The following is a 26,787-nucleotide window of genomic DNA, read 5'->3' as shown; positions in this document are numbered from 1 at the left end:
TGTACCTTTTGAAAAGGTACCACCCCAGTGACAGCTCGCGTACCTTTATTTCTGAGAGTGTAGAGATAAATGCTTCTATAACAGTAAAGACAGTGTGTTTTCAATGCCATTAAATTAACAAATTTAGTTTATCTGAGAGCACTGGGCAGAATAAAACAGACAAAGACTAAGATGTCTTGCTGATCGACGTTTATGACAATAAATCATTCAGTTATTTATTTGATATTTTCTTAATTATTGAAAAAAAACTTTAATAAAAAAGAATACATGTTTACTGAAAATCTGTGAATTTTTCCGTAAATTAAAGAAGAAAATCAACAAATTATCAATAATACAAAAGACACAGAATAAAAGAAATCTTAATGAGGATTTAATTAGCCTTCTTTTAAACTTATTTTCCACTACAAAAATAAACATTTCAAAGGACTAAATGAAAATACTTATTTATTTATTTATTTAATCCTTTCAGAATTGTTGGTCTAGTGAGGCTTTCTTGTCTTTTAAAGAAGTTATTCGTTAGCCAAAGCTTTATTTATTCTATCAATCAAGTATATATAGCATACAAATCAACTATGTGAAAAAGATTGAGGAATAAACCGTTTACTAGTTTATTTAAGTATTTTTTTATTTGCTATTTTGCAAAATATATTTTTTTGATATAAAACTTTTTAATGAACCTAATACATCCTTAAAATGTATATTTCTCAATTAATATAAAAATAAAAATAATTTTCAAGAGTTTTGAAAGATAGTTAATGCAAGTTTGCGTTTGTCCAACTTGACTTGTTTCCTACTTATGTTTGATATTTTACTCTTTTATAGTTTAAATATGCACAATATTTTTGTTTGAGTGCACTTGCAATGGAATTACAAAACACACCAGTAGATTATAGCAGGAAAATAGTGAAAATAACCATTCCACAAAGTGGTAAATTATAACAAGCAAAGCAAATTCAAATAAACATCTACTACTAATCTAAGAGTGCTGTTACAAATAACAGACTTTTATCATTTTAAACAATCTCTTAAAATTGTTTTAGATTTTCTAATGATTATTATAAATCAGTGTTTCTCAACCACATTCCTGGAGGACCATCAACACTGCATGTTTTGGATGTCTCCTTTCTCTTTCAAATCCATTACAGGTCTTAGTCTCTGCTAATGAGCTGATGATCTGGATCAGGTGTGTTTTATTTAAGAGACATGGAAAATGTTCAGAGCTGGTGGTCCTCCAGGAACGTGGTTGAGAAACACTGTTATAAATGATGGTGATTTCTTTTGGCCATTCATTCTGAGTTGACAGAATGAGGTTTCAAAGTGTAATATAATTTTTTTTTATATAATTAGCACAATTTTTACAGTAAAAGATGAAAACTGGGTTTTATAATGATGACTTTTCAGTTACTACTAAACTGTAGGCCAACATTATTTAAAGAAACGATTAATCTAAAATGTCAATTTACTCATATTTATCTCCTCCTTGAGTGATTCCGAACCTTCATGAATTTTTACACAAAACAAGATATTTTTAAGAATGTTAGAAACAGTTTGCCATTGACATCCATAACAAAGGGGAAAATTAATAGCTGCTGATTTCCAACATTTAAAAAATCTCTGTACTACGTCTTTACTATCCCTTTAAGTTTACATCCTGTCTTAATGTAGAACAGACAGCTTTTATGTGCATTAGTAAAGACCTTCTAGCAAGTCCATTTCTCCAACCTGTGTCCTGTGCCCCTTAAATTAAGGATCCCACATATCTCTGGAAACCATAACCAAGTCTGTGGCCAACAGAGGGCACTAGCAAACCATCCTCAGCCTCCCTCTCTCTCTCTCTCTCTCTCTCTCTCTCTCTCTCTCTCTCTCTCTCTCTCTCTCTCTCTCTCTCTCTCTCTCTCTCTCCCTCTCTCCCTCTCTGCGCATTCAGTTGAGCTTGACTCATTGTGCCACCTGCAGCCCCTCTGCAGAGACGACCCACCCATCCTCTCACTGACACTGCAGGAAACATCAGCTGCTGTTTCTATTGCAGCCTGAGACACAATGCGTATGCAGGCTAGTGTGCATATGGATAGAGCAAATAAATCATGATTTAAGGACAGATATTGCAGGCAAAAAAGAAAAACTGTTTTTGATGCAGCTGACAGTTTTGAGATTTGGTGTTTTTTGGCTTTCCATTAGATCATTTTCAGCAGGACACAATGAAAATACCCATTTCAAGTGTTTCTAAGTCACACTATATATTCACCACATGTCTTTGTTGATTTCAACTGCAATACATAATTTTAAAAGCTGCTTTCTCAAAAGTATTATTTTTTCCTTCTTCATGCATTGAGCCATAAATCTCCACTTACAATCAACACCTAATGTACATAAACCAAAATTTGCTTTATTCTGTAATCTGTTTTAGGCTTTTTTAGTGTTTTAATTGTTTTAGCATTAGGCTTTTGTTCATTCATAATTTGATTATATGCAACTTTTCTAAGATAAATAAATGCTTCTTCACACACAATCACATTGAGAAGTGTCTTTAAAGGTTCCAGAAAACCTGGAGTACTTTTTTTTTGAGATTGTAACAGATTTGTGTGTGTTAAGCATCAGTTAAGACAACATTAGCACCTTTTAGCTTTAATTGTGGGGAAAAAAGGATAATTTTGAGTTTTTGTCAGCTATTTTCATCCAGGTTTAAAAACATTTTGGGGGCAGGATCAAAATCAGTATCATAGCGTGCATTTGCTAGTGGAGTGATGACACGTCGATTTCTCATTATAATTCATATCGGAGTTTTCTAATCCTATGAGAAGACCCTGCTTCTTAATTATTCATGAGAGCATGTGCTTTCCGAAGGCAAAGCAAACCTGCCAAGCTGTGAGATCTAATGACTAGGTGAGATCGCACATGGCACACAGTACTTAGCCATTCATGAAGGGTCGTATGTGTTTGTTGCATAGGTCCACATGGTTTGTTGCATGTTTTTCACCACAATACTTTCAGGGCCGATACAGCAAAGCTGTTAGTTTGCAGCAAGCACTTTTGTTGAGAGAGCTGTACAAGAATTGGAACGTGGAGGACTTTGTCTTTTATCAGTTAAGTTTATTACCATTCAGACACATTGCCTATACCCACTCTGCGGTCTTTGCATATGTTTAAAATCCTCCATATTGCCGGCAGGGCTAATGGTTGAAATAGATATGGCAAGAGACCTGCTGCACTGCTCCACTGTGTCTGCATTCAGACTCGGGGGTTGAGGAGGAGAGGAGTCCTCCTCATTTATAGTGTTTATATAAACATTATTACCTTTAAGATGATATAACAAAGTGTGGTTATGTATAGGCCTATATGAAATTACGAATAACATATGTAGCAGGACATTAAACTACTTACTTTATTTCTATGCATTTTAACTTTGTAAACAATAAAATCATGGGTCTTCTTACGGTTTGTGTCTCATTTTGTGATCCAACTGACCACAGTTGTTTGCACCTATCTTTTCCCCTGCTCTGCTGGTCATGCCCACTCCTCCCTTTGTTCACAGCGGTCCACGCCCATCTCAGACAATTTTTTTTTTTTTAATTCTGAGGTAGACTTGAACCAAAAGAGGAGGGTTTCATGGCCTATTAATTCCCCTTTGGGAAATAAGTGTGAACTCCAATGAGGAGAAAATAAAAATAATTGTATTTATATTTAATTAAAAATAATGTCCCATTTGCATTTTAAACAGAATTCTATAAACCAGTGGTTCAATAGTTTCATTAAAAAACAATATGCAAATAAAAAACTAATAGATTTTTTCTTCCTTTGGATTGTGACCCCTGGTTATTTACATTATGTCAATGACACAGCAATAGAGTAACTGTGAAATGTTTACAGAACTAACGTACATTAAATCTTTTATCTTTTTTTTTTTAAAGATTTTTAAACATCATTCTTAACATGGAGGATGATCAAGAATAGACGTGTGCAGCAAACATTGTGCCCAATACCAGTCTCATTAGATGAAGTTATTATTAATGTAAACAAATGAATAAAACACTAAATAAATATTAAATGGTTGTTAGGGCTGTTGCATTTTTTGTGTTGTTAATTTGTGTTTATATAGGCCTATTGGTGCGTGTGCACCGCTGTTTGCAATGCTTGTAGGTTTATAAAAACCTCCAATGATAGTTGTAGTCGCGAGTTACTGGAATTGTTATTTTGAAGGTCGCGGACTCAAAAGTATGTGAACCCCTGCTATTAACTATAGAATGTTTGTAATACAACTAAATACTAATTAAAAAAAAATCTTAATGTAATCTACCAATCGGAAAGTTTGATGATAAGTACTAGTTTTTTTTTTTTTACCCCATTCACCTGCAGTTGCCATAAGCAGTATTACATGTTATATCACCATCAGACGCTTCTAATTGCATTGCTGAATGCATTAGTATTTCATTTATGTGCAATAATAGAAACTAATGGATCACTGAGGTGCTACAAATCATTATATTATTGGAATGTTCTGACATTTTTAGTGAAAGCAATCCTTGCTGATAACCTTGTAAACAAGTCATTATGCAGATCAACAGCTTTGAGAAGATGCAGAGGACCTGCAGAGAAAAATAGCAACACATTTGTCACTCTTGCCAGTCTCAGTTTCAGGATAAAAAGCATCCATCCAGAGGGACTGAATCCTGCTGTGACCTTAACAAAAGGCTCAGGTCAGTCTGTCTGATGGAAAGCAAAGCCAGCAGATGCGCATTTTATATCTTGCAGCTTAGCCATTTACAGTCAGATCACAATAAATAACACTGTCTGTATTAACCCACTGTCTGTAGTGCCATGACTCATAGTCTGTTACAATACCGAAGCACTAAGTCAAAGCTGTGAACCTCCCATGCATGTATACTAATGAATAACACACAGACACACTTTCCGGTGTGAACCTCAAATAGACTTAGGAAGTTTGCCCATAAACCACAGATTCACAGCTGGCTGAAGCAATAATGGCATAACCGAAACCTGAGCCGTGTGACTCGCGCTGAATAATACATGTGATATGCGCAAGATGAAGCAGGTGACATTCATGCACACAGATTGAGGAGAAATAAGAGGTGAGATTTCACTATAGCTTGATTTGCATGTACTTTAGATATTCACTTACATAAGAGCACAAAGCAATTTTGACCAAGGATTTGCAAAAGTAGATTTTAACCTATAAAATATCAGTAAACACAATATATTTTTTATTTAAAAAAACATACATAATCATTTAAAATCTTACTATATTAATATTTTTATATTGTTAATAAGGTTCAAATATCAATATGTTGACATGAAATTTTAAAAAAAATTATTAAGATTTTTTTTTGAGAAAACAGCCACACACCATTTTCAAATACTTATTTCTATATAATAACAAAAAAGATTGTATACATTTTAGTGTATATCATTATAACATTGTAACATGATAATAACTAATTACTTTGGCTTTTGCCATTGTGACAGTAGATAATTTTGTAAACTAGTATTCAGCTTAAAGTGCAGTTTAAAGGCTTAACTACTAGGCAAGTTAGGTTAATTAGACACATCATTCACTGTAAAAAATGCAGGGTTCCAAACAATCCATTCATGTTGCCCCAACAGAAATTGATTTTAATTTGTAATTGAAGTTAATTTAACACTTTAATAAGTTAAGTGCATTAAAAAATATTGTCTCAATGAAATTTCAATAATTGTGTTGTTTCAGCTCATTTTAAATAAGAAGTTTGAACAAGCAAAAATATTTTGTTAAATGCTGGACAAGGTTGGTTAGTTAAGGGGCTAATAATACTGAGCAGTTTTAATTTAGTTTTGCCAAGATATCAAAATATTTCTTGCTCTGTTAAATATCACTAGGAAAATATTTGAAAAAGTAATTAAAATGTCACAGAATGGCTAAACTTTTTTGTCTTCAACTGTATGAAATACATAAATAATAAATAGTAATAATACATATTTGTTTATATTTAATTTAATTTGAATATATATTTTGTTTTTTTTATGTGTGAATTATTTTTATAAACTACTACTACTACTAATAATAAAAATATTATTATTAATATTACTGTAAATGGTTAGAATATTTAGCAATAAAATTAATAATTAATTGTACAAAATGATAAATTGTATAAATATTATTATAGAAATATTTTAAAGGAAATTAAATATTACACACACACACACACACACACACACACACACACACACACGCACACACCATCGGTCAAAAGTTTGGGGTTTTGGGGTCAGCTTTTCTTTTTTTATTTACTTTTATTTAATAATTTAAATAAAATTATTCTGTTCATCAAGACAACATTTATTAAATGTAAAAAATATGTTAAGTTGTTAAATACATATTTATTAAATATTTATTTATTACTTATCTTATGTATTGCTTTTATTACTACTACTACTATTACTAATAATAATAATAAATATTAGAGTGATTTCTAAAGGATCATGTGACTGAAGACTGAAGTAATGAAGCTAAACGTTGATCTTGAAAATCATTGGAGTAAAATTATTAAATTTAAATTATGTACTACTTTTGAACAGTTATGAACAGTTTAAATGTTTGACCAGTAGTTTATAAAAATCTGACTTCAACTGTATATATATATATATATATATATATATATATATATATATATATATATATATATATATATATATATATATATATATATATATATATATATATATATATATATGATGTCAGAATTATTAGCCCCCTTTTTTCTTTTTTCTTTTTTAAATATTTCCCAAATGATGTTTAACAGAGCAAGGAAATTTTCACAGTATGTCTAATAATGTTTTTTTTTTTCTTCTTCTTCTGGAGAAAGTCTTTTTTCGGCTAGAATAAAAGCAGTTTTAAATTTTTTTAAAAGTAATTTTAAGGACAAAATTATTAGACACTTAAGCAATTTTTTTTTTTCGATAGTCAACAGAATAAACCATCATTATACAATATCTTAACCTGCCAAGTTAACCTAATTAACCTAGTTAGGCCTTTAAATGTCACTTTAAGCTGAATACTAGTGTCTTGAAAAATATCTAGTAAAATATTATTTACTGTCATATGGCAAAGATAAAATTAATTGTTTATTAGAAATGATTTATTAAAACTATTCTTCTTCTTCTTCTTTGGCCTTAGTCCCGTATGGTTGCGGGGTCGGCTCTTTGGAACAAGTCCTCCATTTAGACTTGTCCATATGATAACGACTTCATCTTACACATTCCGGCCGGCCTGTCATCTGGGCCTGTCAACCTCATACACTACAGACAATTTAGCCTACCCAATTTACCTGCAGCATGTCTTTAGACTATGGGGGAAACCAGAGCACCCAGAGGAAACCCACGCGAACGCAGGGAGAACATGCAAACTCCTCACAGAAATGCCAACTGAGCCGAGGTTCGAACCAGCAACCTAACGACCTTGCTGTAAGGCGACAGCACTACCTACTGCGCCACTGACTTCAACTGTATATATTTTTATATATATAAAATAAAAGTGTAATTACTTAATAATTAAAATAATTACATTCAAAAGAGTAATTGAAAAAAGATTACAAACTACAAAATTTCAAGTTTCCCTTGTTTTTTACTCTTTAATAAAGTTTTATTTAATATATGTTACCCCAACATATTAAATTAGCAATACCTTTCTTTTTTACTGTGATCTTTTTTTTTTATTTATTTATTTTATTTTTGTTAGATTAATTATAGTTTTAGTTTTGGTACTAACTAATCTAATGTATATACACAAATATATAATTGCATGTATAGACATTGTTTTATTTTTATATAAGATAATTGCATTTATTTTTGTGTGTATTGTATTATTTATATTATTATATTTTAAATAAACACACACTCACACACACACACACATACACAAGCAAAGATGATAACATTTACGAAAGTTTACACCACTGATAATTCATTTCTAACCAAAAGCCACATCACATTTATAATTCTATGAAATATAATGTCTGTCACAGCAAACAGAAACATCAGCAGGGCAGTCCACTCATATGAAGACTCGCAAGCGAGAAAAAGTAAAATGTCATGATACCACTAGAGATACTCTTCCATCTGACAAGTTCACAAGAGCAAGCGAGAGAAAAAATAAGACATTGAAAGAACAAGAACAAACGACTGAAAGATTAATGCCACATAGACCAAACTTGTATAATTTCATACTTGAATTCTTTGAAGAACAATATACTGCAACCTCAGTAAAAAGAAAATGGTTTGCACAGCACAGGGACAAGCGAATCAGTTTCTTTTTCTCCGAGTCTGCAGCATGTCCTCTCATTAATGCACTGAGCGAGAGGCGCTTGAGAGGTTTCAATATAATGCAGGTGGGACTGCAGCTCTCCAGCAGCCCAGAGACACACAGACTTATAATCCATCTATCTCTCTCAGCCAGCCTGCCAGTGCAGAACCCAGTACTGACCCAATTGCACAGAAATTTACACGGCCTGATCCCTGTCCTCTGTCAAGGACTGGGTGAAAAAGACTCGAGAGGCATGACTGACTATGGGACTAAAAGACATGAAGCACTGAAGTCTGAAACCAACACGCTTTATACATACAAATTATGCACATAGCTTTTATGCATATACTGTATATAAGCAGCATCACTAAACATGCAGACAAGAAAGTTTGAAAAGTTTTCAACTAGAGCATTCAGAGATTTTTTTTTCAACATGCAAAACTCAGTAAACTGTTAAATAAAACACCAAATCAAATCTGTATTCTAAGCAGTGAAGCTTATTAAACATCATTTAAATTCTCTTTGATGACTGGGGAGTAGCTGTTGCAACCTGCTTGAATCCGCAACTCCAGTTTAATTTCATTAAAGAGTTATAATTAAAACAGATTTCTTTGATTAATTAATAATTGAATCATTAAAGCTGGAGTGCAAAATGAGAGTTGTGTTTCAAAGCTCTCAGTGTGGAGCTGTGAGGTGGCGCTGTCCAGTGATGGTGGTGCTGAAACTAAACTATATACAAGCTGGTGCTGAAACTACAGTATATACAAGCTTAGCAGCTCAGAGTAGAGGAAAAAATAGAAAGCCTCTTGATTATACAGATGAGAATATATCCAGAACGATGACAGGAAATCTTTTTTTTTTTTTTTTTTTTTTGCTGCTCCAAAATATTTTAAATGTTTCTCAAAATAAAATATGTTGTGTTAAAAAAGGGGGGGGGGGGGAGTTTTAGACATTTTAGACATTAAAAAGAATACATTTTAGAGCAGTAATCACAATATTGTAAAACCGTGATATTTCTAAGGTTATCATACTATCAGAATCTTATACCGGCCCATACCTAATATTAATCGCCCTACACATTCAGCTATGTTTTAGAAGATATACAACTGTACATTATATTTAAATCCTTTATATTATTTAGGAGATTTTAAAATAATGTTACCCTGGACTAAACAAAAGTGTCAAATTTTCTAAAATAAGATAAATTTAAAGGTAAATAAATAATCTTTTCACTGATGTATGGTTTGTTAGGATATGACAATAATTATCTGGAATCTGAATCTTTAAAAATATTAAAATATTGAAAAAAATAAAAAGTTATTAAAGTTATGTAGGTGAAGTACTTAATAACGATGCACATTACTAATTCTTAATTGAGTTGTGTGTGTGTGTGTGTGTGTGTGTGTGTGTATATATATATATATATATATATATATATATATATATATATATATATTTACAAAATATCCCAATTTACCTGGTCTTTATTTAATATTCTAATAATTTGTGCATGGCATAAAAGAAAAATCCATCATTTTTGAGCCAAACGATCTATTTTTGGTAACTGAAAAATATATACCCATGTGACTTAAGACTGATTTTGTGGTCCAGGCTCACAGTTACATCTTTCACGGTTAGGTCATTTTAGATCTGAGAATGTATGAGTATGATTACGTGTCAAAAATAATTAAAATGATCTACGATGTTAAATTAGGTGACTAAGTGGCGCAGTGGGTAGCACTGTCGCCTCACAGCAAGAAAATTGCTGGTTCGAGCCCCAGCTTGGTCAGTTGGCATTTCTGTGTGGAGTTTGCATGTTCTCCCCATGTTGCCGTAGGTTTCCTCTGGGTGCTCTGGTTTCCCCCCACAGTTCAAAGACATGCGCAACAGGTGAATTGGGTAAGCTAAAATTGTCCGTAGTGTATGTGTGGATGTCCTGGTTCTCAAGGTGGAGGGTTGAGAGTTAGGCTAACGACCCACCTCGTAAAAATTAGATGTTACAAAACACCAACACGGTGCTAAATATCAACTTCAAAGTATGACGTTAAATTAGTTTTATAATGTAGTTATTAAATTGTAGTAATTGTATAGTAAGAAAAAAAGATGTGTTCTGTGACTTTGTGTTCTGTGAATTTTCTTAGAAAATGTGTAAACATCTTGATGATTTTTTTGAGAAAATTTAGAGAGAAAAAAAAATCACATTTAAACAATGGCTGTTAAGAAACAAAATGTTTTTACCTTACAAAATATTGTATTATGGCTGTTTTTTAAAGAATCATTCCTTGGGTTACAGGCCTAACATTTTGAAGACATTATGAGAGTTAAGTTGATTAAATGTTTACATGAACTTTGCGCTGGAAGTTGCAACATCTGTGCATGAATCACATTTTTATTATAGCATTAAATATAGTGGCAAGCCAGAAAAGTGAATGATGTTTTGCTTCACTTCTAACTAAACAAGAGCTATTACTCTGCTACAAAAACAAAAGCATGCATAAAGTGAACATGTAAACAGGCCTTATGAACTAAGTTCTTAAATAATGCTCACCTTCCCAGTGGTAGGAAGAGTTTGTGTTCGTGTAAAAGTGTCTTCTCCATGAATGCTGATCAGTTCAGCCTCTGCAGACGGAAATGGTGAAGGGAAAACGACCATGTCGCTCTTCATTGTGTCTGAACTAAAACACACATCATATTGTTGTGTAGATTTGGAGTAGGACCAGCTGCCGTCTGGATGTGTGTTGATCACTGGAGCGCCGTACCTGCTGAAACTGCTGTCTGTCCTGTAGCATTTAGCTGCTATCAAACCCACGAGACTCAGTAAAAAGATGACCGATACTGAGACAATAGCGATGAGCAGATACAGATTCAGATCTGAAAAACTCTCCTCTTTAACAGGAACTTCTCTGAATGATGTCTTTATGTCATCCAGACTCTCGAGAACCACAACATCCATGGACATTGTCGCTGAGAGCGACGGCTCTCCATTATCAGACACTGTAATAATCAGTGGGTGAGTTTTTAAGTCATTGTCACTCATTCGTCTCTTAGTCCTTATTTCTCCAGTACTGCTTCCAATGCGGAAGAGATTAGTTCCTTTGGGTTCAGTTAGATGGTAAGACAGAAGTGCGTTATATCCAGAGTCAGCATCAACAGCTCTAATCTTAGCTACAAAGTAGCCCGCTTCAGCAGAGTAGGGGATGTTCTCAGTATTAACTGATCCAGGTTCAGAATAAGGGGCTAAAATAATTGGAGCATTGTCATTCTCGTCAGTTATAAATATATTTACTGTCAAGTTGCTGCTTAGTGTTGGAAGACCTGCATCTGTGGCCTGAACATTGAAACTAATGTTTTTTTGTTCTTCAAAATTGAAAGACTGCAAGATATGTAACTGGCCTGTCAATGAATTGACACTAACAGCATTTATGCTTGCTGCTTTTTCCCCCACAATGGAATACGAAATTACAGCATTTTCATTTGAATCTCTGTCAACTGCTGACACTGTGTGAATAATGGCTCCTGGCGGAGTATTTTCTTTCACATAGACATTAATGCTTTGCCCAATAAATTCTGGAGGATTGTCATTCACATCTGAAACATCAACATAGACTACACTGGTGCTGGATAGAGGTGGAGTTCCCTCATCTACTGCTATGAAGGAAACATTATAGCTGGAGATGTTTTCCCTGTCAAGCTGCCCTTCTAACACAACCGAGTAATAGTTCTTATAGGACGATTCGAGTTTGAATGGTAAATTACCAAGCAGCTTACAACTCACTTTCCCGTTCATCCCACTGTCTTTGTCAGAAACTGTGACTAGAGCCACAGCAGTGCCAGCTTTCACATCTTCCCTTAAAGAAGACAGCAGCGAGGTTATTACTATTTCTGGTGCGTTATCATTAACATCTATGACTTCGATGAGGACTTTACATGAAGTTTTCATGGGGGAAGAGGATTTATCATGGGCTTCTACTCTGAGTTCATAAAAAGCTTTGTCCTCAAAATCAACATTTCCTTTTACTTTAATTTCGCCAGATTGAGGATTGATTGCAAATGCATCAAGGTTTTTTTCCTGACCATGACTGCTAAACAGATACATGACTTCTCCATTTGAGCCCTCATCCACATCAGTGGCATTGATTTTGATTATTTTAGATCCTCGTGGTGTGTTCTCTGTCACACGAACTTTATAAATACTACTGCTAAACACTGGGGCATTATCGTTTATATCTAAAATGTTAACCATAACATATAATGTTCCAGACCTCGATGGCTTCCCTCCATCAGAAGCAGTCAAAACCAGTCGAATCACAGGTTCTTTCTCTCTATCTAAAGCTTTGCGAAGGATTAGTTCTGCAGAAATGCCATGTTCACCTCCTGGTTGTACATCTAACGAGAAATGTTCATTAGAGCTCAGTTTATAACTTTTAACAGAAAAAGATCCAACATCTTCATCTAATGCACCGATCAAGGAAAACGTAGCTCCTGGCTGCACTGATTCTGAGATATTTAAGACCTGAGTTTCAACAGGGAATGTAGGAGAATTGTCATTCACGTCATTAACATTAACTATCACTCGACTTAGACTAAGAGGGTGGTTTACTATCGCCTCAAAATTCAAGGAACAGGATGGCGAATTAGGACACAGTAGCTCGCGGTCAATTCTTTCAGCAACATACAAGCTGCCAGTTTTCAGATTCACATCAAAATACCTGGCTTTCGTCCCGAACACGAGCTGAAATGCCCGCGATCCCAAATCTTGGACGTTTAAATTCATGTCCTTCACCAGATTACCGACGACAGTTCCGATATTTACTTCTTCAGATACGGAGTAGACGATCTGACCCTCCACTTGAACTGAAACGCACATCCCGAGAAAGAGGAGAATATGCGAAAACATTAAGTCCTTCCTGTCTGCCATATTCATCCGCGCGAGATGCGAATTAACGTGATGAAAACACCGGTACTGCCAGAATAAAGAATGAGATTTATGGAAACATGCCGGTTAAACGCATCGAGTTCGTGATATGTCCGGTTACAGCACGTCACTCAGCAGAGTCGTAGGCGGAGTTCAGACTGTTCTTGGAAACCATTTAATTTCGGTCTGCACTGACACCACGCGGATTACCTGTGGCGAGACCACACAAATATGACAGCATCGCAAAATAAAAAATGTAGGCTGTGTAAATTAAAAGAGGAAGAACTTTGCTGCCTAAAAATAGTTTATAAATACACATCAAGACAGCACTTTCACAAGCGCAAGCGCGTTTAATATGGTAAAGTGTTAGCCTACTGGTGGACTTTTAACTGAAGACTGTAACGAAAGCCATCCACGAATGTCCATATAAGCAAATGGACGAGACGGATCGTGTAGATATCCCAAGAACAGTAATGTAACTCAACAGAAATACTAACCTGAAGCACAGTTATTCACTTAAAAATAAAACTGCCGCAATTAATAAACAGGCCGTGTGCGTGGGCGTGTATATGCATGTATAGCTATTTATTTTTTCATTCATTAGGTTATTTATTTACAAGAGGCTTATTTAAATTTGATTTCATTCTGTTTCGTTTACTCACACACAAAACACTTGATTTCAGATTTAGGCCTACTTTCACAATCACAGAAACCCACATACAATATGTGACTTCTTAGTCACATTTCCAAACACAAGCCGGTTTTTGACCACCTTTGGAACAAATTATATGACCAAAATGGTAAAACTTTATAATAACTGCACACCATAAATTATTTATTAAGCATTTGCAAATAGTTAATTGATCATTTGTTGGGGTAACTCTACACTGTAAAACCACACAGTCAACTTTATCAAATGAAATGAGTGTAGTTAACTTAAAATTTACTGAAAGTTAATTCTACTCATTTGAAAAGATTTTTGAACTCAGTGTTAAAGGCAATGAGTTAATTAGTTACTTCAACTTAAATGATATAAGTTCACAGTACTCACATAGATTTGTTTTTTAACTCAAATGGTTTGTTGCAATCGGTTTCCCTAAATGGTTTGAGTTACCTCAACTTTTGGGGTTTTACAGTGTACATTATAAGACATTAGAAAGTGGTTTATAACTACAACTACATCCCTTATTAATGATCCTTTATAACGGATGTATGAAGCATAAATAGTTCTCAATTTACATTAGATCACAAAACTGCATGAAATTGTGCTAATAAAGCATTTATTAGCATACAGAGTAACATTTACTATATGCCTGAAAATTAAGATGTATGAATGTTAATTTGTATAGCTTATCAATCATTTACTTGTTTTAACAATCTTAAAAAAAAATGTCTACTACTCTTAAAACCAAAAGATTTCTAAATAATGCCGAACTTAATTTAATGGTGAAAAATTTGTCATTAACAAAGTGTGAAAACACAATCATTAAGCACATTATGCTTGTAAGTCAAGAATAGAGCATGTGTACACTGTAAAAACGCCAACTTTCAAAAAGTCCTCTGAACAAAGATTAATAAGTTAACTGAATTTAAATATTTTCATTTGAAATGCTGACAAATAATAGTTAGTTTGTTCAACAAATATGGTGCTTCAATGTGAAAAACTTAAAATATTTCGTTGAACTAATACAAAATTCTTAGTTTTGCGTTGATGCGTGCCCTTCTTGTTGGCGCATGCGCCTTATAAGCTTCTGGCGCATGCGCAATTTACTTCCATAGCTCACTGCAGGGGGTACCTGTCACGTGCGCGCGACAAAACGAACCATCTTTCTTTCTGCGGAGCTACGTGTCAATCGTTTTCATAATCGATTGTATATAATTGTATACATGTTTTTGTGCGATGTGCTACCCATCTGACTGCCCGATCTATTTTACCAGTGTATTAATGATGTGAGAGACCGTGATAGAGCGGTTAAGAGTAGTGGTGGGCAAAGCGAGGCTTCGTGAAACACTGAAACAGTCGAAGCAAATGTGTCGAAGCTTCGAAACGTTTCGAAACCCCACTCTACAGTGACATTTAGTGGTCATTTTTTATATATATTGCACTGAAACAGCTTCAGCAAAGAACGATTGAACAAATTGAGGGATTAAACCCCACTTTGTGCAAGTGGAATCCTTCAAGTAACATAGTACAGTGGTTAAGGTGTCAGACATCCATGCAGGAGTAGTAGGTTTCGAAGCCAGTCAGTAGCAGTTGTTTTAAAATGCTTTAATACCAGTTGGTAATGCTTTGCTCTTGTATCGTTTTGTTTCAACATTGGTCTGATATCCGAATAAACAATTTGTGAATAAATATGTCTTGTTTTTGTCTTAAAACAGGGTTGTTGCTAGATCAAAAACGGTGGCCTGAAGTTATCAAGAATTATTTATATTATTCATTAAATTTCCCATTTATTGTATTTTATTAATGTCTACCCAAACCCTAAACCCAACCATACTGTAAAAATATTTATTATTGTTTTACAGTGTTACAAAAATGATGCTAAATTGATGGCGTAACTGTAGCTGTATCCTATTTAGGCTACACAAAACAGAAACATGATTAAAATTCATAAAACCATGATTTCGAAGTCGGGATTCGAACCCAAAACATCATGCTAAGCATAGAATCAATAAGCAAACCCACAGTGCTCTAAGCCATTTGAGACAGAGATAATTTGGAGACCTTGGCAGTCAAATTAGGATTCACCAGGTCTCGAAACGTTTCTAAGCTGATCGATGCTTTGAATCGCTTTAGTCACGTGACTAGGTGTTTCGAAACACTTTAGTCACGTGACTTGGGTGCTTCGGATCATGCTTCGGTGCAGTGATTCGAAACACTTGCGCTTCGGGATCTCGACACTGTGTCAAAACATCAGTTTCACGTCAGCCATCCCTAGTTAAGAGCAGGCCAACGACGTTTCTGCTAAATCATAGGTATGTATGTCTCTTTTTGTTGTCATCTAACGTTATATTATTTGATATGTTGGCTTTGATGTGCGCGTGTATCCTAATACGGAACTATTTGTTATAATTTAGCCGTGAGTTACTTGTTTCGTGCACTTGGTTTTGGCTATTTACATCAATAAAAGTTTAGAGTGAATGTATTTGAAACAAATAGCGATTTCAATCGAGTCATTTGCTTTAATAACTCACGATTAATACAATGAGTATCATATAACATACCAGATCAGGTATCCAAGTCAAATATAACATTATGTCCTGTTTATCTAGATTGCTGTCAGCATTGCGCACATCATAACCTTTTTTCCCTTCGAACCAGAGCCAGTGGAACAAACGGTGACGTGTTTAACTGTGTAATTTGTGTGAAAATCGTGTGATTTTCATGTAATTCATTGCTTGATTTGTTAGCTCGACTAAATGTCTATCATATTCAGACCAACTTGCTTTAACAGTCAGCTAGCTTTTATTTACATAAAAAATATAAAGGGCTAAATATATATTTTTCTTTCTTTTTGCTCAAAAGGACTGAAATATTGACAATGACATAATTCAATGCAAGATTTCCTTGAGGAGGTGAGACTTGTTATCATCAGTGAAATTTGACGGTCATTCACCAGCAGATGCAAGAAACCTTTTCTCTTTGCCCAAAAGAAGTTGTTGAGATTTAGCCAGGAAGAAATTAGAGAGAGATAACCTGGACTTTAAGGAAGAGGTAAGTCACTATATTGCAATTGCTTTGGTTTCATTCAAGGTAGTAATGATAATGCTAAAAATAACAAACAACATTATTATTATAGGTAATTCAAAATACATCTGTATTCAGCATTTGAACATTTAAATATTTACATTTACAAATATATATATATATATATATATATATATATATATATATATATATATATATATATATATATATATTATGTGTAAAAATTAATATGTATGTTTTTTTTGTATATTGTAGATCTGCACAGGGTTTTCTCAGATCTGTAATGTAGATCTCCTGAGACAGTTAATCGAGTGACTTGATAAATATACAGCACCTCTCCTGAAACTCTACAGAAAAGAAGGGATTCAATGGGTCCAGAGATGGATACAACTTTAAACAAGATGGATGAGCAGGTACTCATTAAGATTTTTTTTTTCTTATACACCCGTCTGATGTTTTTAACATGTGCAACATATTTTGTCCTGTCAAGAATTTCATGCTCAGGTAATACAGTCTAATAAAACGTAATTGCAACAATTTAATTGTCCAGCCCTTTTGCATTAATTTTAATTGTGTCAAGTTGTGTTTTGATTGTGAGATGGAAGTAAGATAAATAACAGATGTTTCACTTGTTTTGAGTGACCATTTCAAATGAATACATTCAAAGAGGAAAATAGAAAATAATAGCTGTAGTTTTTAACTCAAAGTAATTGTCACATGAAACTAAACATTTTTCTAAATTTGCCAACACAACCATTATCAAATTCCATTGTATGGAAACCACAAAATTCTTTTTTAAAAATAAAGCCATGTGTTTTTTCAACAGCATGAATAAAATACTATGCTCATTTAAATGTACTAAGTACATTTTTACTTACAAAACAATAAGATTGTAAAACACCCTTTGTAAATGACTTTCCTTTAGGTTATTGTCACCGATCGAGAAAGAGCAGCTCTTGAGGGATTGCCAATTTTTCTTCGTAAAAATTCTGCTTGCTTTCTCAAGATATGTCTGGTAAGTTACCCATTTTCATACCCTATTCTACATTTATTAGTCTGCTTGGTAACACTTTTAATAGCTGCACGCTATAAATAATTTATTTAGTATTAGCGAATAGTTAATTTATTTTCTGTTAAGCATAACTCTACATGAAGTGCTCAATGATTGTATTTTTTTTAACTTTAATGATTCATTTGTATTACTAATTTAAGTATTGCATTATTTACAAACCAGTTATTTAAGAATAGTTGGTGTTTTTAAGATCATTCAGAATGCTTAAGTACACGATTAATAAACTATTCAAATTAACATTTAAATATCCTAATATTAAGGTATGTAATAATAGTTACTTTGTATGTTAGTATATGCTTTATGAGCTTAACTTCATCCAGTTGTGACCTAATCTAAAGTGAGGACTATTTATGCTTTATAAATCCCTTATGAATGACAATTAAAGGCTCAGTTATATTCTAAACAGGACAATAAACAACTTTCACAATTGAAACTGTATCAAATAAAAGTAAATCTTTGCAATTTTATGTAAAATAAAAGTTTAAAAAATTGCTAAATATTAAAAAGTTGTCAATATATTGTTCAATTATTATATATTATAGACTATTCAAAGTGTTACTGTTTGTATGTACGAAAGTATTACATGTTTTTATTTTCTTTGCATAATAGTAATAACATTAATAAGTAGTAATTAATTTTACACATCAATTAATTTTCCCATTACTTAATCTCCTATAAGGACACGGACCCTGAAGACCACAGCACCAGAGATTAAAGGATTGGAATCTTCACTGTGGTGGAAGATGATAATGGCACTTCTGCATCCCTGCAATATGTGATGAACCTCGCTAAAATCTTGGAGGAGGAGGCCATAGTACTTCAGGATATCACACATCTGCCTGCAGCCTTCGCTTACTTGTTCAGCCTCTTGTATAGACTGAATATGGAACACCCAAAAGAACTCAAATATACTTTTTAAGTGATTCAGCATGTTTTATGGAGGTTGGTGGCACATGATCTGCGAGAGTTCAGTTCATTCATTCATTCATTTTCTTTTCGGCTTAGTCCCTTTATTAATCTGGGGTCGCCACAGCGCAATGAACTTGTTTTACGCAGCGGATGCCCTTCCGGCTGCAACCCATCTCTGGAAAACATCCATACACACTCATTCACACATACACTACGGACAATTTTAGCCTACCCAATTCACCTGTGCCACACGTCTTTGGACTGTGGGGGAAACCGGAGAACCCAAAGGAAACCCACGTGAACGCAGGGAGAACATTCAAACTCCACACAGTAACGGCAACTGACCCGTGACCACTTCCTAATGTGCCACTGTTTCAATGTTTTGAGGTCTGTTTTTGGACTTTATGTACTTTGTTGACAAAAGTGCAGTACACTTTAAAGACTGTATGAATGGAGTGGCTTTTAGGGTTTACTCTGATTAGATGATTGTATATTCACCTGGTTTGAGTGTTTAGACACACTAATAGCTTGGTTTTAGTAAGGTTGCCAGTTATTTTATGTTGAGGCAGTGTACAATCTTTTCAAATCTGGAAACATTCAGTACTAGTTGTGTACAAACTAGCCCAATGCTGAACACGGCTAATGTCAAATGCTGATTTTGTATGCAAATGTTTTGGATTGTGATTTAAACACAGTTAAAAATAAAAAAAAGTGAATTGACTATTCTTGTGTATTTAATTTGAATCCTAAAAATTAATAGTAAATGCATAATGAATCAGTTTGTTTTATTTTGTTCAGTAAACTAAAATAATCTTGTTGGGTAAACATAATCATTTTTGTTCAGTAAACAAAAGATCTTGTTGAATAAACGTGAAAATTTTTGTTCAGCAAACAAAAGATCTTGTTGAGTAAACATGATAATATTTGTTCAGCAAACAAAAATATCTTGTTGGGTGAACATGACATTTTTTGTTCAGCAAACAAAAATATCCTGTTGGTTGAACATGATATTTTTTGTTCAGCAAACAAAAATATCCTGTTGGTTGAACATGATATTTTTTGTTCAGCAAACAAAAATGTCTTGTTGGGTGAACATGATACTTTTTGTTCAGAGAACTAAAGAATTCAACAAAATATTTTGAGTTCACTGGTCTTCAAACCCTGTTTGTTGAGTTAACTCAAAAAGCTATGTGTGATAGGTTGCCTAATTATTTTAAGTTTACTCAACTTTTTTTTTTTACAGTGTAGCTAAAATACTTACAAATGTCTTATAATGTCAAATCAATGCTTAACAAATTATGAATTAATTAGTTGAAAATGCTTAAACAATTATTTATAGTGTGCAGTTATTATAAACTGTTACCCAATTTATAACTTGCAGGACTGTGATGTTATATTTTGATCAACAAGAAAAATGTGCATAAGCATCTATACAAACAAACAAACAGACACCCCATTTAAAAAAGGTACTCTCTTGTAAAGTAGATTGTGAGTGATTGTTTACCATTTCTCTTTAGCACGTATAACTACCCTATAATGTAAAATCGAACTGTTCCACATGCCAAACGTGTTGTAAAAGCACATATTTGCCCTTATTAAGACCAGTACAAACAGCTAACAGACATGCACTATGATGTTTTCAAGCTCTAATGTAAAAATGTTTTCTTACCTTGTTAGTACTTGGAAGTGTTTGAGCACTATTAAAAGTGTCTCCTTCATTTATGCTGATTAGTTCTGCATCTTGCATTGGAAACGTTGAAGGGAAAACCACTACATCACTCTTTATTGTGTCTGAACTAAAACACACGTCGTACTGTTGAGTAGATTTAGAGAAGGACCAGCTGCCGTCTGGATGTGTGTTGATCACTGGAGCGCCGTACCTGCTGAAACTGCTGTCTGTCCTGTAGCATTTAGCTGCTATCAAACCCACGAGACTCAGTAAAAAGATGACTGATACTGAGACAATAGCGATGAGCAGATACAGATTCAGATCTGAAAAACTCTCCTCTTTAACAGGAACTTCTCTGAATGATGTCTTTATATCATCCAGACTCTCGAGAACCACAACATCCATGGTTGTAGTCGCTGAGAGCGATGGCTCTCCATTATCAGACACTGTAATAATCAGTGGGTGAGTTTTTAAGTCATTGTCACTCATTCGTCTCTTAGTCCTTATTTCTCCAGTGCTGCTTCCAATGCGGAAGAGATTAGTTCCTTTGGGTTCAGTTAGATGATAAGACAGAAGTGCGTTATATCCAGAGTCAGCATCAACAGCTCTGATCTTGGCTACAAAGTATCCCGCTTCAGCAGAGTAGGGGATGTTCTCAGTATTAACTGATCCAGGTTCAGAATAAGGTGCTAAAATAACTGGACTGTTGTCATTCTCATCGAGAATAAACACATTTACAGTCGCATTACTGCTCAGAGGAGGAACACCAGTGTCTGTAGCCATAACTTGAAACTGAAATCTTTTGGTCTCTTCATGATTAAAGGATTGCAAACTGAATATTTCTCCACTTAAAGAGTTGATATTTATCAGTGTTGTTACAGGAATGCTGGAGCTGGAACTGTCTAACAGTGAATATGAAAGTTCTGCGTTCTCACCAGTGTCTGAATCATCAGCAGTCACTTTTGTCACGAGACCTCCAGCTTGACTATTCTCACTTAGAAAAGCGTTAATAACGAGTGCTGGGAAATGTGGAGCATTGTCATTAACATCAGAGATATGAACAGTTATAACTGTGCTGCTGGAAAGAGGCGGAGTTCCTTCATCTGTAGCTGTAATAGTGATGTTATACTGAGAAACACTCTCTCTGTCCAGAGGTCCATCTACCACTAGAGAATAATGATTATTGTATGATGTGTCCAGTTTGAAAGGAAATAAACCTTTCAGTGCACAGTGTACAATGCCATTTTTACCTCCATCTTTATCAGACACTGTGACTAAAGCAACAGCAGTTCCTGACTTTGTGTCTTCTTTCACACTTTCAAGCAGTCGAGTCACAATTATCTCTGGTGCATTATCATTTTCATCCATGACTTCAATTAAAACTTTACACTGTGTGCTCTTTGGTGGACTGCCTTTATCACTTGCCTGGACTCGCAATTCAATTGCAGCATTCAGCTCATGGTCTATTTCACCCTTCACAACAATGTCCCCATTTTCAGGAACCACAGTGAATAAACTTTGCTTTTTTGAGTTTCCATGTTCAGCTATGGAGTATATAATGTCACTGTTGGTGCCCTCATCCAAATCAGTAGCAGTTAAAGAGATTATTTTTGTACCAACAGGAACATTTTCTCTCACCTTACCTTTGTACAAAGGTTTGCTGAAGACAGGCCAGTTATCATTTATGTCCAGTACATTCACTATTACACTTAATGTGCCTGTCTTTGCTGGCTTTCCTCCATCAACAGAGGTCAATACGAGAGGAATTGCCGATTGCTTTTCACGATCTAAAGGTTTTATGAGCACTAATTCAGCAGACACACTTTGATCTTCAGTTTGTACGTCAATAGAAAAGTGTTCATTCCTGCTCAGTTTGTAGTCTTTGAGTGCATTAGTGCCAATGTCGTTATCTTCAGCTACAGGAAGGTGAAATCTAGTTCCCGGAACAACATCCTCCGTAATGTTTATCGTTATAACGCTGTCCACAAAATAAGGAGCATTGTCGTTAACATCCAGAACATTAATTTCAATTCGATGTAGACTATGAGGATTCTGAACAACAGCCTCTAAATTAAGAGCACACTGCTGATGAGCGAAGCATAACTCCTCCCGGTCGATTCTTTCATTCACAAACAGCGCTCCCGTTTTCAAATTCACATCAAAATATTTTCTGTTAGATCCAGAGACAAGCTGCAAGATGCGAGATTCCAGCTCCTGGACACCAATCTTGATATCTTTTGCAATATTTCCGACAACAGTCCCTTTATTTACCTCCTCTGAGACCGAGTAGGTAATCTTGCTGAACGACGATTGACATAAACAAAACTGAATAGCTGTTATGATGCAAAAATACCTTGAGCAATCCATATCTTTCTCTTTAAAATCAGTTTTTCTCGTTCATGCCAGAATGGTTGTCTTAGTTGCCTATCCAGTACCGAATCATTGACACATGCCTACAGTAGGATGATTGCGTCTCTGCCACAGGGAGGAGCCTCATTTGTAATACCAGAAGTGCTTAAAATATATGGTCTGCAGCGACATCGCGCGCTTTACTTGCGTTATGATTAGGGAAATTATAGATAGAGAGTGCAATTTTGTACACTTGTCTTAACAGAATTAAAGGTGCAAATTGCAAAATAGGCCTATATACGTAAATAAGGTTTGTATGTTTGTACTGCAGCTTTGTTTAAAACCTGAGCAGATTTAATAAAATATATTAATCTGTAACCAAGGAAAGTCAAATGTACAAAAAGAAGCGTGATGATGATGTTCTCGTTGTCCAAGGTGCTGAAATCCTCTCTAATTTTAAAGAAATCAAATAACCATAAAAAAGTGTATAAATTATATTAAAAATGTGCTTTTTTAAAAACTTCATTGTTTTTTATACCCTATAATAATTTTCTATACTAATCCAAATTATAGAAAAACATCCGTTTTTACTACTGTAATATTGACGCTGTAAGTCATTAATTGCATCTAACTGGATTTGTATACCATTCTAATTTGCCAGTTAGTACAGTCGGTGAAAAATACAAGCGAAACACAAATACAAAACAATTAGTTAAGCGACTTTAAATTAAAATAGGAAACAGCAACATTTTACACGCACAGCAGAATGTCTGCTACAACCACAAAAATAAATGCCTGTTGCAAATAATATAGGCCTACTAAATTAAACAAACTTAAAAAAAATAATAATCAAATTGCACTGTTATTTTAAACTAGAGTTCCAAAGCTTCTTACCCTCTCGGTGGTAGAAAGAGTTTGGGTACGCGCTTAGTGTCTTATAAAACTGATGACACCGAAGTACCAAAAAATAAATAAATTAAGGAAGTTTGTCAGTTGGAGCGCAAAACCAGGCTCGAGATGCAAAGCACCAAGTCCACACAGATAAAACCCTGTGATTAAAATAGAATTTTATAGACCTGTGACCAAAAGACAACACTAAAGTATATAACATCAACATATCTTCATAACAATAGGGAACTTCGTATTTTCCTAAAGGGCTTTAAGCGGTTGGTGTTTTTTGTTTGTTTGTTGGTTTTTTTTTTTTTTTTTTTTTTTGGTTGGTTTGTGTGTTTGTTAGTTTTATTTTACAATGTTATGGAAAACACAAACGCATAATTACTTTTTTACACATTGCAACTGAAGTGTAATAAAAATTGTAAAAGTTAAGAAATTAGGAAAAAAGTTAACTTCGCTTAAACGTTTATTTCTTAGAAGTATTAGTAATAATAATTGTACTAGTGTAATGGTGATAATAAAACAAATACAGCAAAGCTAAAACTTCTTACCTTCTCAGTAGTAGGAAGAGTTTGAGTGCGCGTAAAAGTATCTTCGCTGTTAATGCTGATCAGCTCCGCGTCTGCTGGTGGAAACGGCGAAGGGAAAACCACTACATCACTCTTTATTGTGTCTGAACTAAAACACACGTCGTACTGTTGAGTAGATTTAGAGAAAGACCAGCTGCCGTCTGGATGTGTGTTGATCACAGGAGCGCCGTACCTGCTGAAACTGCGGTCTGTCCTGTAGCATTTAGCCGCTATCAAACCCACGAGACTCAGTAAAAAGATGACTGATACTGAGACAATAGCGATGAGCAGATACAGATTCAGATCTGAAAAACTCTCCTCTTTAACAGGAACTTCTCTAAATGATGTCTTTATGTCATCCAGACTCTCAAGAACCACAACATCCATGGACGTAGTCGCTGAGAGCGATGGCTCTCCATTATCAGACACTGTAATAATCAGTGGGTGAGTTTTTAAGTCATTGTCACTCATTCGTCTCTTAGTCCTTATTTCTCCAGTGCTGCTTCCAATGCGGAAGAGATTAGTTCCTTTGGGTTCAGTTATATGATAAGACAGAAGTGCGTTATATCCAGAGTCAGCATCAACAGCTCTGATCTTGGCTACAAAGTATCCCGCTTCAGCAGAGTAGGGGATGTTCTCAGTATTAACTGATCCAGGTTCAGAATAAGGTGCTAAAATGACTGGACTGTTGTCATTCTCATCCAGAATAAACACATTTACAGTCGCATTACTGCTCAGAGGAGGAACACCAGTGTCTGTAGCCATAACTTGAAACTGAAATCTTTTGGTTTCTTCATGATTAAATGATTGCAAACTGAATATTTCTCCACTTAAAGAGTTGATATTTATCAGTGTTGTTACAGGAATACTGGAGCTGGAACTGTCTAACAGTGAATATGAAAGTTCTGCGTTCTCACCAGTGTCTGAATCATCAGCAGTCACTTTTGTCACGAGACCTCCAGCTTGACTATTCTCACTTAGAAAAGCGTTAATAACGGGTGCTGGGAAATGTGGAGCATTGTCATTAACATCAGAGATACGAACAGTTATAACTGTGCTGCTGGAAAGAGGCGGAGTTCCTTCATCTGCAGCTGTAATAGTGATGTTATACTGAGAAACACTCTCTCTGTCCAGAGGTCCATCTACCACTAGAGAATAATGATTATTGTATGATGTCTCCAGTTTGAAAGGAAACAAACCTTTCAGAGAACAGTGTACAATGCCATTTTTACCCCCATCTTTATCAGACACTGTGACTAAAGCAACAGCAGTTCCTGACTTTGCGTTCTCTTTTACACTTTCCATCAGTGGAGTTGTAACTATCTCTGGGGCATTATCATTCTCATCAACAACTTCTATTAAAACTTTACAGTGACTGTTTTTTGGTGGGGTGCCTTTATCTCTAGCCTGAACACGCAGTTCAACTGCTGGCGATTCCTCGTAATCAATCTGACCTCGAACAACAATTTCTCCAGAGTTAGAATCAATTGTAAACAGGAGCATTTCATCACTATTTCCACGTCCATGAAATGAATATTGAATTTCACTATTGATACCCTCATCCAAATCACTGGCAGAAACGGAGATTATTTTGGTTTCAAGCGGAGTGTTTTCCTTCACTTTTACTTTGTATAAAGGTTTGCTGAAAACTGGTTTATTATCATTTACATCCAAGACGTTAACAACAATACTCAAGGTTCCAGATTTAGGAGTTTTTCCTCCATCAAAAGCTGTCATAGTTAAGGAAATAGAGGGTTGCTTCTCTCTGTCTAAAGCTTTCTGTAATACTAATTCGGCAGACATACTCTGTTGACCGCTATGTATGTCTAAAGAAAAAAAATCATTTAAACTTAGTTTGTAGTCTTTCAGAGAGTTAATGCCGACATCTGAATCTTTTGCATTTGGCAAAGGAACTCTGTCCTCTACGTTCGCATCCTCTGTAATATTCACAATATAAGTACTGTCCGAAAATAATGGAGCATTGTCGTTCACATCCACAATTGAAATTTCAATACGATAAAGTCTGTGAGGATTCTGAGCAAGAGCCTCTAAATTCAGTGCACATTTCTGATTAACGCCACACAACTCCTCACGATCAATCCTGTCTTTGACAAACAGCGACCCCGTTTTCACATTTACATCAAAATACTTTGCATTTACCCCAGGCATAATCTGAAACATGCGGGATTCAAGTTCCTGAGCACTCATCTTGAGGTCTTTTGCTATATTCCCGATTACGGTTCCTTTATTTACCTCCTCGGAGACTGAATAGACAATCTGGCTAAGCGAAGATTGCCATAAAGACAGAAATAAAATAATCCAGAAGCCATAAGACTTTAAGATAGCCATTATTCTGCCGCAAAGTGTGCAACGATACCCTGTAGATTTATTAAAATAACAAAACTGAC

General features: G+C 34.7%; 10 protein-coding genes and 1 non-coding gene across 14 annotated transcripts in view; 1 reads left to right on the top strand and 10 right to left on the bottom strand.

Moving 5' to 3' along the window:
* The window catches only part of pcdh1a9 (protocadherin 1 alpha 9), a 57,651-nt gene extending 44,434 nt beyond the window's left edge, over window positions 1-13,217 (bottom strand). Inside the window, exon 1 of the mRNA NM_001024104.2 lies at window positions 10,842-13,217. Within this exon, the coding sequence (NP_001019275.2) occupies window positions 10,842-13,217 (2,376 nt within the window). The remainder of the gene's footprint in view (window positions 1-10,841) is intronic.
* The window catches only part of pcdh1a8 (protocadherin 1 alpha 8), a 67,368-nt gene extending 44,434 nt beyond the window's left edge, over window positions 1-22,934 (bottom strand). The window contains exon 1 of the mRNA NM_001024103.2: window positions 20,568-22,934. Within this exon, the coding sequence (NP_001019274.2) occupies window positions 20,568-22,934 (2,367 nt within the window). The remainder of the gene's footprint in view (window positions 1-20,567) is intronic.
* pcdh1a7 (protocadherin 1 alpha 7) overlaps window positions 1-26,728 on the bottom strand; it is a 71,162-nt gene extending 44,434 nt beyond the window's left edge. Inside the window, exon 1 of the mRNA NM_001024102.2 lies at window positions 24,362-26,728. Within this exon, the coding sequence (NP_001019273.2) occupies window positions 24,362-26,728 (2,367 nt within the window). The remainder of the gene's footprint in view (window positions 1-24,361) is intronic.
* The window catches only part of fbxw11b (F-box and WD repeat domain containing 11b), a 649,789-nt gene that overhangs the window by 485,738 nt on the left and 137,264 nt on the right, over window positions 1-26,787 (bottom strand). The window lies entirely within an intron of this gene.
* The window catches only part of pcdh1a1 (protocadherin 1 alpha 1), a 142,910-nt gene that overhangs the window by 44,434 nt on the left and 71,689 nt on the right, over window positions 1-26,787 (bottom strand). The window lies entirely within an intron of this gene.
* The window catches only part of pcdh1a2 (protocadherin 1 alpha 2), a 126,635-nt gene that overhangs the window by 44,434 nt on the left and 55,414 nt on the right, over window positions 1-26,787 (bottom strand). The window lies entirely within an intron of this gene.
* The window catches only part of LOC141376356 (uncharacterized), a 273,156-nt gene that overhangs the window by 219,503 nt on the left and 26,866 nt on the right, over window positions 1-26,787 (top strand). The gene's annotated exons all lie outside the window — the stretch shown is intronic.
* The window catches only part of pcdh1a3 (protocadherin 1 alpha 3), an 87,398-nt gene that overhangs the window by 44,434 nt on the left and 16,177 nt on the right, over window positions 1-26,787 (bottom strand). The window lies entirely within an intron of this gene.
* pcdh1a4 (protocadherin 1 alpha 4) overlaps window positions 1-26,787 on the bottom strand; it is an 83,005-nt gene that overhangs the window by 44,434 nt on the left and 11,784 nt on the right. The window lies entirely within an intron of this gene.
* Window positions 1-26,787, bottom strand: part of pcdh1a5 (protocadherin 1 alpha 5) — a 79,709-nt gene that overhangs the window by 44,434 nt on the left and 8,488 nt on the right. The window lies entirely within an intron of this gene.
* Window positions 1-26,787, bottom strand: part of pcdh1a6 (protocadherin 1 alpha 6) — a 75,036-nt gene that overhangs the window by 44,434 nt on the left and 3,815 nt on the right. The gene's annotated exons all lie outside the window — the stretch shown is intronic.

Source organism: Danio rerio, chromosome 10 (assembly GCF_052040795.2).
Source record: "Danio rerio strain M-AB ecotype USA chromosome 10, GRCz13ab, whole genome shotgun sequence".
In the NCBI taxonomy this organism is placed as follows: domain Eukaryota; kingdom Metazoa; phylum Chordata; class Actinopteri; order Cypriniformes; family Danionidae; genus Danio; species Danio rerio.
The sequence above is the reverse complement of the archived record's forward strand: the minus strand, read 5'-3'. Positions and strand labels throughout refer to the sequence as shown.